This window comes from Lepidochelys kempii, chromosome 10 (assembly GCF_965140285.1).
Source record: "Lepidochelys kempii isolate rLepKem1 chromosome 10, rLepKem1.hap1, whole genome shotgun sequence".
NCBI lineage: Eukaryota > Metazoa > Chordata > Testudines > Cheloniidae > Lepidochelys > Lepidochelys kempii.
The window spans coordinates 63,113,012-63,130,713 of NC_136389.1; the positions used below are offsets into that span (position 1 = coordinate 63,113,012).

At 40.8% G+C, this 17,702-nt stretch overlaps 1 protein-coding gene across 3 annotated transcripts in view; it reads right to left on the bottom strand.

Moving 5' to 3' along the window:
- Positions 1-8,265: 8,265 nt before the first annotated feature.
- The window catches only part of SCG3 (secretogranin III), a 39,100-nt gene continuing 29,663 nt past the window's right edge, over positions 8,266-17,702 (bottom strand). For all 3 annotated transcript variants that reach the window (XM_073303868.2, XM_073303869.1, XM_073303870.1), the window contains 2 exons: positions 15,000-15,080; positions 8,266-8,874 (listed from right to left, as the gene is read on the bottom strand). In XM_073303868.2, the coding sequence (XP_073159969.1) occupies positions 8,756-8,874; positions 15,000-15,080 (200 nt within the window). In that variant the 3' untranslated portion in view covers positions 8,266-8,755. The remainder of the gene's footprint in view (positions 8,875-14,999; positions 15,081-17,702) is intronic.

Consider the following 17,702-nt stretch of genomic DNA (forward strand, 5'->3'; position numbering starts at 1 on the left):
ACAGAGGAAAGCTCAAAATTATGTAGGTTTAATTATTATTTTTTTTTAGCTTAAGCATTTGCTCTGGTTTCACTTTCAGCATTTGTCATATAGTTTGTTATGTACAGGCCTAATCCATTTAAGTAGGTTGGAATGCAGTCATTGACTTCAGTGGGAGCAGGACTAGGGCCTAATTTAATTAACACCAACAAGATACAGGTGGGCCTCAAGTCAGGGGTTTCCCTTGTGATGGGTATAGGTTCAGTATAGAGACCTCAAGGCTGCCTTGCTGAATGCTTGTAATTATTCTATATTACTTTAATGGCATCCAAATGGTGCTTCTCACTACAGATAAGCCATGATCTGTGCCCAAGGAGCTTACAAACTATTTCAGACATTTTGCTGTTTGCATCACACACATGTGGAATAGTTGTACCTTATTTGAAAGACAAAAGCTGCTTTATTTATGTGGCCAGTACACCATATAAGTGATCAGGAAACATCAAGAGATCTGTTCTTTTGCTGTGGATCCATTGTGACCTTTCACTCCACTTTTTTTATGAAAATATGCTTATGATAGGAATATGACATAACAGATATACTTTATGCAAGATGGTACATGTAAGACATTGGAAAGGTTGTGATTTACTGAATGTGATTATCCAATTTGTATGCCTGTATGATTTTTGTATTTGAAGTTAGGATTATTGACTATGTATCTGTATTCCAAACATGTTACTTTGGGTGTCACCCCCAAGTAGCCCTTCAAGTACAACAATGGAAAAGCCAGAAAGGGCTAATGGCCCATTAGCAAAAACAGTGGACTGTAAAAGAACTTTGTCTTCCAATGGAAGAACACTAACACTCCAAGGGGTGGGTCCAGTACCAGGTGACTCACACTCAAGTTTCTGCAGGGCTGTGGCAGCCATTACTCATAGGCTGTCTGGAGCATCCACAGGAAGACTAAGAGTTCCCCACCATACACAAGAGCTATATAAGGCAGGAGTGACATCATCATGATTCTCCTCTGCCGCCCCACCCAAAGAGACACTGAAAAACACCTGGAAGCAAGAACTGAACTGGAAGAAGAATGGGTGAACCCAAGCTCGAAGGGCATCGGCTTGTAACAATACCTGAAGTCTCAAGCTGGAGACCTGTGTAGCTGCCTTAAAAAAAGTCTCATGGGGTTTGTCTGTACTAGGACTTCTTTCTTAAAATTTCCTATAGCTGCTCTGAGTGCCAGCACCAATGGGTGTTCCAGAATACACTGGGTACTGATCTTCTACCCCAGCATTACCTAATTGTGCTTGGAGATGCTCTAGAAAGAATGTTGGTTACAATGCTGCTGGCCTGTCAGCACCTTGTCTTTTCTAGCTCTCCCACTGGTGGAGTTGTGGCAGTAGATCAGCTGCGTGGCTGTTTCTGCTGACAAGTTAATGGCTGGTGATCAGTGGCTTTCAGCCTTTCCCCTGAAAAGCTTATCAGGCTCCTGCAAAGGGACACAACTTGGGTGTCCTAAGCTCTGTTTGTGGGTGGTCAGAGACCTACATTATTTTTCAAAGTGGCATGGGAGGAACAACAATGTGCATCCGCCCTGATCACCTGCAGTCTATACTGCTTCTCGGGTCAGCATGTGCTACCCTTGCAAACCTCTTTCCTTTGTGACATTAGGCAGCTACTGTTCCCCACTGAATGCTTTCCACACAAATCTGATTGAAGGGCAGTGTGACTATCCACCTGTGTTACCTTTTCACTCAGACAATAAAATGGTGCTTGGCTGAGATTAAGGAATACTTCCTTTTTCCTGTCTTCATTCCCCTAGAACCAGAGCACCACAGCAAATACGTGTTAACATCTTCCACATTACACTCACTCTCCCTCATATAAAATGGTGATCTGTTTACAGGAAGTTTTTCTTTTTTAATCTCCCTGCAACAATATCTAAGGTGAGAAATTACTATTTGTAACCAGTTTCTTTAGTGAAACAAGCTTAGTTTGTGTGTTTGCTTTTATTTGCTTAGTAATCTGCTTTGTTCTGTCTGTTATTGCTTATATTCACTAAAATTCACCTTTTGTAGGTAATAAACTTATTTTATTATTAAACCCAGTTTGTCATTTATAATGGGGGGAGGGAAAGGAGTTATTCACATCTCTCTTCACATTGAAGAAGAGGATGGATTTTTATGGGCTTGCGCTGTGCAAATTTTTCTGTACAGTGCAAGACAGTATTATTTTGGGTTTATCTCCCAAAAGGGGTATGTACGTGAGTGCTGGGGGAGTCCTCTCACACAGAGCTGACTTCAGTCTGTGACTGCAGCTGGATTTGGCCCTACCTGTGTGTGTGTGTGTGTGCTGCAAGAGGCTGGAGAGCTTAATTCAGGTCAGTGAAATCCCAGTGCCTCAGGTGGCATCCCAGAAGGGGCGGTCCAACCCATCACATCCATACCTAACAATAGTTAAGTACAGAGATGAAATCTTGGTCCCATTGAAGTTAATGGGAATTTTGCACTCATGCATTGTGAAGGGTGGCCAGACTATGATTTCAGTTACGCCAGGCTAAATCCAGAGTAGTTACACTTAAATCAATAGAGTTACTACAGCTATTCCAGCTGTGCAACTGAGATGAGACTCTGTTACTAGAACCTTAATTTCAACCTAACTCTCTTTCCCAAGAGCTCAGTTGGCTTGATCTTCCATTGTCCCAAGCCCCAGGTTTTTACATGAGTGAGAGTGGGGGTGGGGTAAGGAATTCACTACTAAAGCAAAATTGTAGTACTTTAGTCTCACTTTTCACCAGTGGAAGTAGCTAAGCAAAGGTGCAAGGTAATAGAGCATCATGCCTCCTCTATTAATCAGGTATCCTGTAGACTAAAGATGTTATCTGGGGTCTTGACTGCATCACCAGTGGAAGCTATAGTGCAGATAGGGTTCAGGCCTGCGTATGCTACATCTTCCACTATTGCTACAACTGGTGGTGAAATGTGGCTACAAAGTTTGCTGGTGAGGACACAGCTATGACTACTCCCTTTGGGGCTGATCCTACAGTCCTTATTTGTCAGAACTCCCATTTACCCTGAAAAAAAGTTTTGTCCAAGTGTGCACTCTATAAGCTGGCCTCTATTCTTATCTGCATTTGGCATACATGTGTCAAGATTGCTCTGCCATACTGACATTTAAACACTCAGTTACAAATATGGGTTTTCCTGGTAATAGCGCTGAAGTAGTCTGAAGCTATTCAAAAGGAAGGTTGCCTGTAGTAGGCTCTTACCTTTTCAGTGTCAGGTAGCCATGCCTCAGTTTCTCCCTTGGAGCTGTGCCTCAATTTCCAGGCTGTTGCAGGGTCATTTGGGGGTATTCGGAGTGATTTTGGTCCTCCGGCCAAAGCCAGAAGTCCACTCCTTCAGGGGTGGACAAAGAGACCAGAACAAAACAGTTACTTCAGCCCCCCCCAGGCTACGCAGTTTGTTGGTGCAGGGCTAACAGTCTCTTCGCCTTGCAAATGGGACTTCCATGCTTACTGAAAGCCCTGGCCTAAGCCTACTAAACAAACCCCCATGCCAACACTAGGCCTTAAGACCACACCATTGCTGTGCTGTCCCCGCCCCAGCTTCCATTTTCTCAACCTACCTCTTGACAGATTCTTTTCAACAGCCCTCCTGAATAACTTCCCCTGCTCTCTCAGTAAGCAGCCAAACCCCAGATCTGCCCTCTCCCTGTTTTTCTTTTACATTTGAAGGAAAACTGCTCCTTATATTCTCTGGCACTCCTCCCAGCATGCCTTGCAGCAGCCTACAAGTCCCAGGGTCCCTCAGGGGACTAGCCATCCCAGAATTCCTTTGTTTCACAATGAACCAGGTGTAGGGTGTGCTTGACTATTAGGTGTCGTGAAAGGGTCAGAATGCACTCTGTTACACTGCCTGAGGTTTGACCTGAACTTGGGGACCAGATCCTGAACTGGTGTAAATCTGTGGCACTCCATTGACTTCACTGGAGCTATGCCAAATTAATTAACCCCAGTTGAGGAGCTGTGCCTGTGTATATAACACAATTAGCCTGTTAATGTCTTAGATTTATTTAAATGGCAAACATTCACTTTCTTTGGCCTAACCTTTTTGAACATGGATTGCAAAAAATTACAAACTTGCCCTATTCAGAGGATGTCTGTTATTGGTTTTTCAGATTGATGGATTTTATATTTCATACTTTAAAAGGTGACTATACGTCTGTGACTGAGTGCATGCAGAGTTCATTTTAAAATTGCCTCACTGTGAGTTCCTTGGCATACTGTTTGTACACATCCTTTTATTCCAGTGAAACAAAGGCTTCTGCCACACCGACGGAAGGTTCCCATAAAATGAATTAAATTGATGCTCTCCCATTAGAAGCATTGTCAATGCTTTTCCTGTGCTTTTGAAATAAAGGCCTCCTGTGGAATTGTTTAGAGGTTACCACATATTACCGTTGAGTTTCTTTGTCATTTTGAATGCTCTGTGACTTGCACAGAAGGCAACTGCTCCAGCACACACTCTCATAGCTAACTGGTAATAAAAATGTAATTTAAACATGTTGAACTCCAGAAAACAGAAAATAAATTAAAGAACTCTGTGCTTACTAGCAATGTCTTTTATTGCTACTGCAGGGGGAAGTTTCTGCATTTGGTGAGGGAAGGGCTCTTTAAGATACTGAAATGTTCTATGTATTAGGACCTTGGTCATTGTACCAGTCAATATGAGTGACAGTTTCAAAGGGACTGTTCTCTTTGTATAGTCCTTGTTGCTTCTCACTCTACCTCTATCGTTACTGCACATGCAATTAACTTTATTCACTTGGGAAGACACTATTATGTCCTTGTATTTGTATCAATTCAATATGAAGGGAGAAAAATATTTGACATGTGAGAGTCTCAATGGTATGAACCAAAGTGAGCGGCATAGGGATAGACAATATGAAAAACTTGTTTGGATCGGAGATGGATCAAGGAAGCTGCAGCCTGGTTTTGCAAAACCTCATCAGTTTTAAAACACCACCATGAGCAGTGGTTCAGGATGTGAATGACCAGAGTTCTGGCAGGGGTGAAGAGCACAGTGTGTAAACACTTCTGGTTTTGTTGTATTTTTCTGATGAGCAAACCAGGCATTTGTGATTTCAGCTTTCCAAAACCTTTTTCCGTCAGGGTTTGTAAAGTCAAAACCTCAGGGGGATTTGGACCGGGTTCCATTTGACTCAAATCACCAAAGAAAGGGTGTGTCAGATAAAAGGTTTTAGTTTTGGTTTGGGGCCCATTGCTAGTGTGGACAGAAGCGTGGATGTAGGGCTCAGGCTATGAAGTCTGTCCATTGACTTTAGAGGGTGATAGACTGAGCCCATAATTCCAGCCAACATTCTTCAATCATTGGGGCCTACAGTATTCACATTGATACTCATGAGAAAGCTCCTATTGATTTCAGTGGAGCAGGATTGGGCCCTTCAAGAACCTGTCAGTGGGAACGATGTATTTAGTCCATTTCAGAAGAAAAAACAAACCACCCTCAACTTCTGTAGCTTGTAGCAAAGTGTTTAATAAAGTACAGTATCAGAAACAATATTCTAATAGAAAAGCTCATACTGTGAATACTGGATATTTTGTACTTGTTACAATTGTCAGTGATCATTTAGGTAGTGAAAGATTTTTTGATGCATCTAGCAGAGATACAAACAGAACAACAAAGACAAATTTATTTTGTGGTATTAGAACTAGAGATGTGCAAGGATGGAAAATATTCCCCTTAGTTGTTAGTAGAGAAAATGCTGGCAGAACATGGTCTACTGATTTCCACCAAGTGCCCCGGTAGCAAGCAATGTGCTGAAAGTGTTGCATTCATAAATGGCTATTAACCTGCAGTACCACTTATAGCTAAGATCACTCTGACCTTCATTTAGCACAAGCCACAGCTGTTTTGCAGCATAGGATGATGCATCGGGCTGGCCCTGTCTTGTCATGTCATGTTATGAAAGGTGATGTGACTGCCTGAACTTGACTTGATGTGCCACCAATCAAACCAGCAGCTGAAACATTCACATAACAAACTGGACCAGTTGTCAGGAGGAGAAATGAATCCAGCTTAAACAATGGTTTAAAAACGCGAATCTACTCACCAGAGTAGTGCTTATCTACTCATCTTTTCATGTTGACTTCAATGGGACTACATGGGTGAGTGATTACTCAGCAGGAGTCAGGGCCACAGAGTGAGATTCTGACCAGTTTGGAGCTGGTCAAGCAATGGGATGTACATTTTTGGAACAATTTTCTCAAAAATTTCATCCCTTTTTGGTCGAAATTAACAATTTTGCAAAAGTTCAAAAAGTTTCATTAAAATTGTGAATTATAACAATTTTGGGCCAGGTCTGCTGTGGACACTGCCTATAGATTCGTCACATGATATTGGCTGGCCGTGCCTTTCTTATGCTGTCACACCCCTGCACAAGCTTCTGACAATACCCAGCTAGGACCTCATCCTTGAAAAATCATTCAAAAATATTCTGTGACCCCTGTTTTGGCAGAAGAAGAAAGATTAAACCAAAGAGGGAGGGGAAAGCGGTGTGGGGAAGGAAGCAACTGTAAGGAGGAAGAAGAAGAGTCTGGATTAGTAAAATAAAACGACAACAGTCTTAATGTGCTATTGCCTTCCAAAGTGCCAAGAGTTATGGCCACTTTTAACTCACTTTCTCTTGTAACCCCCAAATTGGAAATGAGTCAATATTTCCAATTTAGTTTTCAAACAAGAAAGTGAGTTAAAAGTGGCCGGTGGGCCACGAACTGCTATCAAAGGGTAACTGATCTTTTGAGGGGCAAGAGGAGGAAAAAGGAGTCTAAATAGTCTAGGGAACATTAAAATGGGGAGTGGGCGAACAAAAGGAAAATGTAAAAGAGATAAGAAGGGTTAGGAACACCCCGCCACACACATTCATTTGAAATAGCAAGGGAAACTTTCCCCCATAATTTTCTCTTATACTGCTACTAGGTACTGTTTTTCATAGCAGAAGAGTACATGGATCACATTACTCAATATTCTTTTTGATTTCTTAAAAGAAATATTGTTAATGAGCAAAGCTATAATGCAATAACCCACATCGATAATGCACTAACCAGGGTGCATATAAGCAGGTTATGGTACATTTCTTGGATGCTTGAAGGCACTAATCAATCCATGCACCAACAGCCTTCTAACGTACATATTATTATGGCTCATTGCTATCACGTTCGACTGAAGTTTGCTACTGGTAAAATTTGTAGGTGTTTGCACTATGCTGGCTATTGGCCAGAGTTCATTCTGGCCATCAGGAAAAATGTAGTTCAGATCTTTTCCCTTCTTATTCTCAAGAGTGCTGAGAAAATAAGGAAGTAGATAGTCTCCCTATGTGACGCTAACACAGACCTTGGGGTGATCAAGGGCAAATTGTACATCCACAGTCCCTACACAGCCAGACAAGTATTTACCTATAGTCTTCATGGCAGTCAAGTGAACATCCCAGATTTTAAAATAATGTCAAATGGGAGTTAATCTCAATCATCCAGAAGGAGGCCAATGAGTGCAGGAGACAGAACCTTCCCAGGAGCTAGACTAGAGAACTCACTCAATCCCACAAAAGTTAAGCCTGACAACTTCCAGAACTAACTTCAAAACTCATTGCTTTGCCTTCGCTTTTACATACAACAGAGAGAGAGAGAGAGAGAGAGAGAGAGAGAGAGAGAGTTTTCCCATAATGCTAAAGGAAATAATATCACCCAGTACAGTTCAGGGGTCAATAAATGGACCATTGGCCTGATTTTCAGAAATGCTGCACTCCTTCCACTCCCATTAAAGTCTGTCTGAAAATCAGGCCACATGTTCCTGAGCACATCTCTAATTTCAAGCCCCCCTCAAAATGATTTCATTATCTTTACATTTTTTACTTAGCAATTCAACGCTATTTACACTGTTACCAGGCTACTCACATCAAGAATGCAGTTGTTTATACATGCACAAAGAACTGACAGTTATCAAAGGATACACTAAAGAACTGCTAAGGGTGTTAATGACAATGTCTCTACCATGGTTGGCAGGGGAAACTTCAGCTCTTTCCTGTACCACCTGTATTAAAGGCAGTTGCAGTGTCAGAGATACATTAGTTAGTTCATGGCACACGTACTCAAGGAGCTGTAATAGTGAATGTGCAAACACAAACACTGACAGGAAAAACAATGATACACCAATGATTTAAAAATAAGACATTCTAGACATAAAATAATAAGGAGACTAATGACAATTTTAATATGGAAATTATTATCAAATATTTATTTGTAGAACTAGTAACTATCATTCATGTTCTAATAATGCCCTTTACAAATACATACAATAGCATCTTTGAAAAGCTAATGGAGTGAGAGCAGAAGGATGCAGTGTCAAAATAACTTTCCTTCAAAAACACATGGCTTTCGACCAGAGCACACCAAATGCAGACAGTATGTCAAAGAGAACTTTTTGTTGTTTACCCTGTTAAGTATAAATTTGATGTCATAATTCAGCCTTTGGGGTTGATATCTGTGTGTAGGAAAATACAGTATGCAGTCTGTGTACATAGCAATAGAGCTCTTCATTTTTGCCTAGAAAAGATTCAGTACAACGCAAACAGAGCACTTTCTAATGATTTCCTCAAAGTAACAGATCTGAGGTCACTGAGCTAGGAGTGGGTGAAGCTATACTATAGTTTCCTACATATTGGGCAGTCAAGTGACTTTACCATCCTTCCTGTGTTTTTACAGGCTGCCGTATATGCGCTTAATCACATCCGCCTCTTCTTTGTCAAGGATGCCCTTGTCCACGTAAGCATCAGCTTGCTGATCAATGAAATCCCTCAGCTTTGAAAGATCATAATCTGCAAAACATGAATTCATGAACACCATAAGCTTTCCCCGCTTTGCTGTTTCACCAATGAAACAATGTAATTGTCAACATTATCCATCAAGTCCATTCTCTGTCACCTAGGAAAGAATGGAATTCACTACAAATGAATTTTGGCATAGTAATAAAAAACACCCTTGTGCAAAGTCCTCTTATTTCTGAGATGCAGTAAGTATTATTCATGTATCTTTCTTGCTCTGTAATTGTTTTTTTTTAACATAGATCATCCTTCAGTCCAGTGGTTCAATGTGCTGGAAGCCTGTGCGTGCAGAAGTTGTTGTTAAGGCCCTATTATGTTCCCAGTTATCACGGACTTCACAGAAAATACTAAACTGACAGTTTCCCATCAAAAAACATAAAGCCTGTGTTCTTCAACTCTGACAGCTTTTTGTTTATGACAAACTTCCCTTCCTGAGAACAGACGTAAGAAATTCAAGAAATCAAGTCACTGGGATTAAGTGGACAGGATATGATTATTCAGCTTTGGCAGGCTCCAAGAATAATTTCCAGATTTGAAAAATATTGCAGTGAGTTTTCTGTATGTGCCAGTCCACATTACAAGTACTGAAAGACGCTTTCCATGTTGTGCTGCACTGCTAAATGATAAACACAGGCGCCTACACCAAAGAATTTGCATCTACCCAGCATAATGCAGGTTGAATGCCACTGAACAAAACCTTGCTATGATTGAAAATGTTACTGTTATCCATGGAAGAAGTATAGCTTTAGGCACCAATTCTGCAAAGAAATCTGAAGAACTCTCCCTGAGCAGCCAGTGGGCCATCTTAACTCTGACATTAGATATAATACACTAATGCACACACAGAGGCAAGATTCAATGGAGGAAACAATGGCTGGCAGTCTGGAGAATATCAATGTTCTAAAGATTTATGTTAATTTAAATGAATGAATATCTTTCCTAGAAAAGAATTCCTGTTTAATTTTTACAGTATGAATTATTTAGTCCATAAACAGAGGCATCAGAATTCTCATAGAAAATTTGTTGTGACTTGTTCAAATGTGCATTATCATATAAATATGAATTTAAGGACTTCTTCCTCTAACTGTGCACTATTTGCATAACAGACCATAATACCTTTCTCTGCCTTGTAATGGTTGAATGAGTAAGGAGGGACGATGTGCAGGGACACTTTCAAAAGCAGATTAATTTATGCAATTCAGTTTTTGCAATGAAAAGAGTTAAATATTGAGGCAGTGGTAACAGTGCAATGTTAACAGTGCCAAGAGCAGGGGGCTGGGAGTCAGGACTCCTGGGATGAAATCTTGGTCCCACTGAATCCAATAGGAGTTTTGCCACTGATTTTAATGTGGCCAGGATTTCACTCCTGGTTTCAGAGTAACAGCCGTGTTAGTCTGTATTCGCAAAAAGAAAAGGAGTACTTGTGGCACCTTAGAGACTAACCAATTTATTTGAGCATGAGCTTTCGTGAGCTACAGCTCACTTCATCGGATGCATACCGTGGAAACTGCAAAAACTCCTGGTTTGTGTTCCATGGTCTGTTACTGACCTCAGGTAAATCACCGAATACAGCCTTCCCTCAGTGTACCCATTTGCATAATAGCTATAATAATGCTTACCTATCTAATAGCAGAGCTGTGAGATTTCACGAATGTTTGTAAAGTGCTGTGAGATTCTCAGATGAAAGGGAAGTGAAAAATATTTATTGTAATAGTCTTATTTATTTATTATTAACCATTTCAATTTGCTCCAAACCTTCCCCTTTTTAACATGATACTGCAGGTCTGGCTATCAGTAACACTTCACCTGTGACCGACCTGACATGGAACATTTCTTGTGGACCTAAATTAGAAGGACTGAACACCTCATAATCGTGGCTTGTGTTAAAGTGCCAATACTGAAAGGCTGTAGATCCTGGGAAATTTCTGTGAGAGCTGGGGATAAAGCAGGCTATCAAGGTAAGGATTCTGAAGGCACTAGTTTAAGACATCTGCTCAAATGACAGGGCCAAATGCAGCCTTGCTGTGAAAGTGACATGACAGGTGGAGTTTCACCGAGGCTGACTGTGGTCCATAGACATCAGACATCAGAACAGGCCAGAGATGGGACATGCTCTCTTCTTTATGTGGAACAGTTACTACAGTTAACTGCATACATATAAAAGGAGGCAGTGCTCTGTTAGCATAAATTTCACATTTCTATTAGGTTTCAATACTAAGTTCATAACTTCTTGCTCTGGAGCCAAAGTAGATTACCAAAAAACAGCAAAGTCAAGAATGAGCAGATTAATTTGCAGAAAGTGAAAGGTAACACAAGACAGGCCTGCATTTAAGAATATATATGCTAGGTCCTTGCAAAGCATGGAAGATATTAAACACACAGTCTATGAACCCAATCTTTGTACATGAGAACTCTTACTGAGCCCAGTAGAAGCAATGTGTGTGTAAAGGCTGAGGGATTGGGCTTTTAAGAGAGCACTTTTTCTTTGGCTGAGATACTCCACAGTGTTGCCAAGCTGTTCTTGGTGCAAGACTGCATGGGATAGGCAAAGATGGCGTTGAGTCTTTATGATCCCATGAGCTGAGGGCCTGCCAGAGACCAATCTAGTTTTCAGCATAAGATAGAGCAGCCCTGAGGCTGCTCTAAATAATGCCTAGCTGAATATAGCCTCAATAGGATTAATTCCAGGGGTCAGCAGGATTTATGGATGCTCCAGCCATGCTCCCTTTTCCCTGGACATGCATGCACCTTTATGCTGGGGGCAGGGTGGAAAAGCTGTGTATGAGCCTTCATGGTGGCTCTATGCCAACTGAGGATTCCTATATTCAAAGGAAATGCCTGGGGACCAGATCTGCTGGTTTTACAGTTGCTTTGCATGACCAGAGCATGGCAAAATAGCCAGAGCAGGGTAAAGACTCTGGTTTTTAATATGCAGATACATTAATGCTAGTGAGTTAAGTCTTATATGCCTCCATGATGAAAATTACGCCCAATTCTTCAGCCTTTATTCAAGCAAAATTCCTATTGCTTTCATTTACAAAATCCCCAGATTCACTCTTGTTTTACATTAATATTTGCAACTACTGGATCAATTACATGGAAATTTGATGGTTTAATTAAATGCTAATTGAAATTACAACAGTGAAGATTTTATCCAATTTTGGCTAATCTGCATATGTAAAATGGCAACATTATTGTAGTTTCCTTTCGAACTCAGCATATGTCAGCTATGTTACATGCCTTTTAACTGCAATATTTCTTTACGCCTCATTAACTGGAATATGTAAACAAAAAAAAATCTTCTTTCACACATCTGAAACATTACACTGAACTCTGAAATGGCCATACTAAATTATACTGAGGCTAATTTACATATACAAATGAAGTCAATTGGTGGTATTTCCTAAAAATAATCATCGAAATCTTTCTACTCTATGAATGGTGAGAGTGAGTGTTATGAAACCTGATGGCTCTCTCATTACCTAAGTATTTTGTGAACAATTCAAAATATGCTGATTTGCATATAGTAATTAGGTATCTCACAGTCATGTTTCCGAGGACTAAAAATTAATATAGAGTTATTCAGAAAGAAGGCAACCTTCAGGGCTGGGAGCTATGCCAATTTACATCAGCTGAGAATCTGGCCCTAAGAGCGTGGATCTCAAAGGTGGATAGAGCATTCAAATAACAGCCTAATTCACCACTGCATTGCTTGTTTTATGTCAGTGTAACTCCACCAATTTGCCTGGGTCTTCAGCTCCCACCAGCACTGGAGACAGCATGGATGGGCCCACAGAATCAGGGAGCCATAACTGGCTCCCTGATGACCTGCCTGTTCCCGTGTTCAGCAAAGTTTGGTTATAGAAGAGAATAAGGCCAGAAATCAGGCCCCAATTTCTATTAATGGTCACCTAAATCACACAGGATTGTTTCTGTTTCCTGATTGGATGACTGATTTTTTTTAAACAGAAAAATGGCAAATAGCAAATAAGGGCTGATGAAGTCCCAGAGGGAATTTTCAGATGAATAATCATTTCTGTTAAAATTCATAAAACATTCTGGACTTGCAAACATTTTCCCAAGTAAGCTGACTCATCCATATACTTACAAGCAATTACTAATACAGGCCCATGAGTGGAGCAAATGTGCCATGTTTATGCACAAATATATTTGTGAATCACTTTTTGTATTATTCCACCATGTCCAATTTGCTAGTTTGAAAGTAGACAAAGAATTGATGAGCATGTAATCTTGAAGTGAAGGATTATGATCCTGTATGATTCAGTCTGGGATAAATTTACTCAGTTTGTACTCCAATTACAAGCACTGCTAGATTTTTGAATGAGCAGTTGCCAGAACACACAGTATAGAAACTAAGGGGTAAAGCATCAGGAGATTAAGGATTTTATTCTCATTTACTTATAGTTTAAGGCCCTAATAGTATAAAATATAATGATGTTCAAGATTGCCATTGTGGATCCATTCATTTAAGGAATTCACATCAGCACATCTTACTGCTTTTCCAGACAGATAAAATGCCAGTATATCCGTAGTCACCGTCATTTGCAGTAATTTGCAGTAATGCTGGGGAAAAGGTTACTGTGAAGAGGAGTGAGGGGCTGCTCAGGAAATGGTAAACAGAAAACAATCCCATGTGATTGAACACTAATTGCTGTAACAAACGCACTGATAAATGGAAATATTTATTGGAATTGGCATGAAAACTGCAGTAAAATGCAAGCCTGCCACCAACTACAACTGTTGCTGTGGGTTGTGTGGAGAGGATTTGAAGAGGGAAGGAGTTATACATGAGAAAATCGGGTCATTATTGTTCAGTCCAAACATCTTTTACTGAGCTTCTACAAAGGAAATGAATGTGTCAAGCTGTACTCATGCACTGATTAAATAGTGCCCATCTTACACTTTATCACACATAGGGGCTGCTGAGAGCACGTGGGGCAGAACCTTCATCACACATAGGGGCTGCTGAGAGCACGTGGGGCAGACTCAGTCTCAACTCCCCCTCCTCCATGGCTGCTGGCGGAGCTCTTTCTCTCCTTTTCCAAATGCTTTACACACTTTCCCCCACCATGCCTGTGGTTTCTCCCTACCATGGACAGGACGATGGTGGAAATCCAGCCAATAGCACCACGGCTGAGACAAGAGCTGGGATGCTGGTTCTGTATGATGCCTTGAGGGAGGAGATTGTATGGACAAGCCAAGTGGTCCTGTTCCTGTGGATCCTGCCCTTGCCCCTCTACCACTCCCCAGCCTTTCCGCACTGTTGCCAGCCCCATCTCCTAGGAGAAGCAACGTGTTGGAGAAACAGTCTACGGAAGGTTGGGCAGCTGTTTCAGTCACTGTTCCTCTTCTACAGAGCTTTACATATGAAAGATGCACAGTGCCCTTAGAGCCAATCCTAGGAGCAATTAATAACACCATAATGCTCTTATCCTGCAGATGCGATTCCTAGATGTTTTCACCTTGACAGTATATGAAACAAAATCTACAGGATTAGAGTTTCCTGCTACTTGGAAAGGGATGCACAGCACCAGCACAATGCCATTGGGTTCCCACAGATGCATGCATACATTAAAAAGATCCTCTTCATGAATGCTAAAAAAAATAATCCTTAAAACACCTCTATTGATCTCACGGTGTAGGACTGACATTCAATGCATGCTGCAAGGCTAATTTATTATTCTCTGGAGTTTGGTGAGTGGGTGCTTAGGTGGGGGGATGAGGGGACTCAAGGAGTTTATTTCCAGCAGGTTAGTCAACATAAATTTTGTGAATTCAGGGCCAGTCTGGACAGGCTAGTTTTTATATTTTGTAGTAGTTCAGTGCAATATTAAATATATTTCCATAAGATCATGGATCTTTATAACAGACTATTTATATAATTTGTACACATAGCCTACATTTGGGCCTAGACTACTTAACAGTGATTCTAGCATCACTAATTATGAGGCTGTGATCCAGACATGTCCCTAGTCTCACATTTTATATTTCTATGGTTCAGCTCATCTCATCAGGCTAATTTATACGATGTAATTTATAAACTAAATTGTAATCTGAGTAGCGTCCACCCCACATGTGCAAGATTATTCATTTCATACCTTCTTTATTTCCCTGCTTGTTGTGCTTCTTCAGCCATTCTATATTCTTCCTGATGGCTTCCAAATATGCCTCAGCTTTCCCTGGAGGAACAGATGAGAGACAAATCAAACATCCTTCATCAATGATTGATGCAGCTTGTTTAACTGAGAAAATTTGGTTACAGTGAAGGCAGATTAAAACTGTTCTTAGTTTCCATTTAAGGGACCAGCCCTGTCATCCTTATTCAGGCAAAATTCCCATGCATGGCTAGCAGATCCTGTCTGTGAGAGATTAGTCAGCTCTGAAATGAATTTATGGCCGTTTCCTCGCTTTGATTTGTGTAACTCCCGTTGATATCCAGAGATATTGCATGAATGGACTAGGGTCAGTCTGTGGTGTTTAGAGCACAACAGCTGTTAAACAAAGATTAAAGTGTTAAGACACTGGGGTATGATTTTAACTAGACTGAAAGCTTTGTGCATCAGCTCACATACTAAAAACATCAGAAACCTCTTCTGTTGACTGGTATAACAGTGCACATCAAATATAAGATTGTGATGTTCTGAAAGGCATAAGAAAAAACCTACAACCTGAAATGCAGGCACAGTATTAGCTGAGAAAAGGAAAGCATGAAAACTATATAATCTCGTTATAGCCTTTATATTTTGAATTTTGAAATAGTGTCTATTTTTAGCCCCAAGAGCACACAGGTCAAAATTAGTTCAAGGATTACCTGATAAGGCCCTGAAAGGAATGTTATAGATAATGGATTCTGAATTCTTAACTTGGCTAGAGCTTTATTGATGTAACATGCTCATATTTGTCAGGAAAAGACTAGTGAGATTAACTTGTGGAAGACTGTTACTGCCTACTGTGCATGTCTGATCCCATCAATAAGTGGATACAATAGTAAATATACTGAAACCTTTGAGCTAGGAGTGCAGAGTTAGCGTGGAAGGAAGTCAATCTGTGAAACAGCAAAGCATGTTAGATGAAGAGACAAAGGGTCAAATTCTGATTTAATTTATACCTGTGCAGGTCCATTGAGTTGAATGTGGTCGTGAAGGTCTGAGAGCAAAATTTGGCCCAAACTGGATACATCCTCCATAGACATCCCACCACTAGCTAGGGTATCTTGCCTCAGATTGTTAAATTAGTCTGCAGTTGTGGACTTCTCACTGCTACTGGATGCTCAAATAGCCACAGCAGCAAAAATACCCACTTCTCTCTGTGATTGGCTATAAGAGTGCACCCCATCCTACTGGGTGCCAACCTAGGTATGGTGACTCATGAACTGTGACCTCTAGGCTTGATTATTGCAACTCGTTATATCTAGCAGTGAAACCACATATGCTGAAAAAGCTCCAACCAATACAAAATACAGCAGCTGCCGGCTTGGCAACCAGGTTGCCATAAACATATCATCCCAGTTCATCACTCTCTGGTACTGGTTCATCAGTGAACAAAGAATCCATTTCAATGATTCTGCTCTGATATTCAAAGTCCTCCATAAGACTGGCCTCAGTTACCGAACAAATCACCCATCTCTGCAACCATGACCTCCCATGACAGCTACCTTCTACTGGAACAAGAAACTGTTGACCATTGAGGAGGCTTGTGAGTGTAAGAGACAGACTGTCCATGGGAGATGTAACTAGACTATAGAACTCACCCCAGCAACAGATACAAATGACCCTGGAGCTTGCCACTCTCATAGCTAAATGCAGAACACATGCAAAACTTAGCTTTCCCTCAGTAAGTCCTACACACAAACACATGACACCCACTCTCTCTCACACACAAACCACTACCAACCACAAAATCCTATGAAGGAATCAAAGTATTTTTCCTACAAGCTGCAAGGAAAGAATTATACAGAGAAAGTGTTACTGTTCTATTTAAGTACTTGAGAGGTGCTGAAACACGATAGTGATGGGCATTATGGAAGTGCCTTGACACAAGAGATTTAGCTAAAAGTACATTTGTGCTTGTCTTTGGATTTTGGGTCATCCCGTGTCTGAAATACACACTGGCGAGACATGCTGTTTTCCGTGGATTTTCTGTGTAGTATGCCAGCAGAGTTGGATTTTTTCCATTTACTATGGATTTCTGTGGCAAGAGTAGCTTATGATCAGGCTAACCTGCCATTGCATGCAACATTAAATGCTGTGTTGAGGCAGCTGGCATGGTAACAGGTATCAATGCTCTGTTTCCTCTTTGAGCTGCTAATTTACTGCCAGAACATAAAGTTCTGCATCACTTTGAAAAGGCAATTGCTTAGGCTGACAATGGTTGTTAAAAGCACCCTCACTGTCTAGCAGTGGGCCATCCAAATTGCTTCATTCTGTAGAACAGACAACTCACTGCCTTTCAATATCAGCTTCTCATAACACAGATTGGAGAAATCAATATGTTCAGTCCAGAATATTAAATGCACCGATGATCTTAGGTCACTAAAATGCCACAGATGCAAAGAAGCAATATCTCACTGCACTAGGGTATTAAAAGGCATTTGATCTGATTCCTAATGTAGGCTATAAATTCTGTAATAAAGGATTATGGCCACAGTTCAGCTAGGCACATGGATCTGTGTATTTAAAATTAGGCATATGCTTAAGTGCATTTCTGAATCAAGGCCTATGTGCAGAGGCGTAGGAATAGAATGAAACAAAATAAAATACATTTTAGGAGACAAAATGAGAAAACAGTACTGTTGCTAGAGA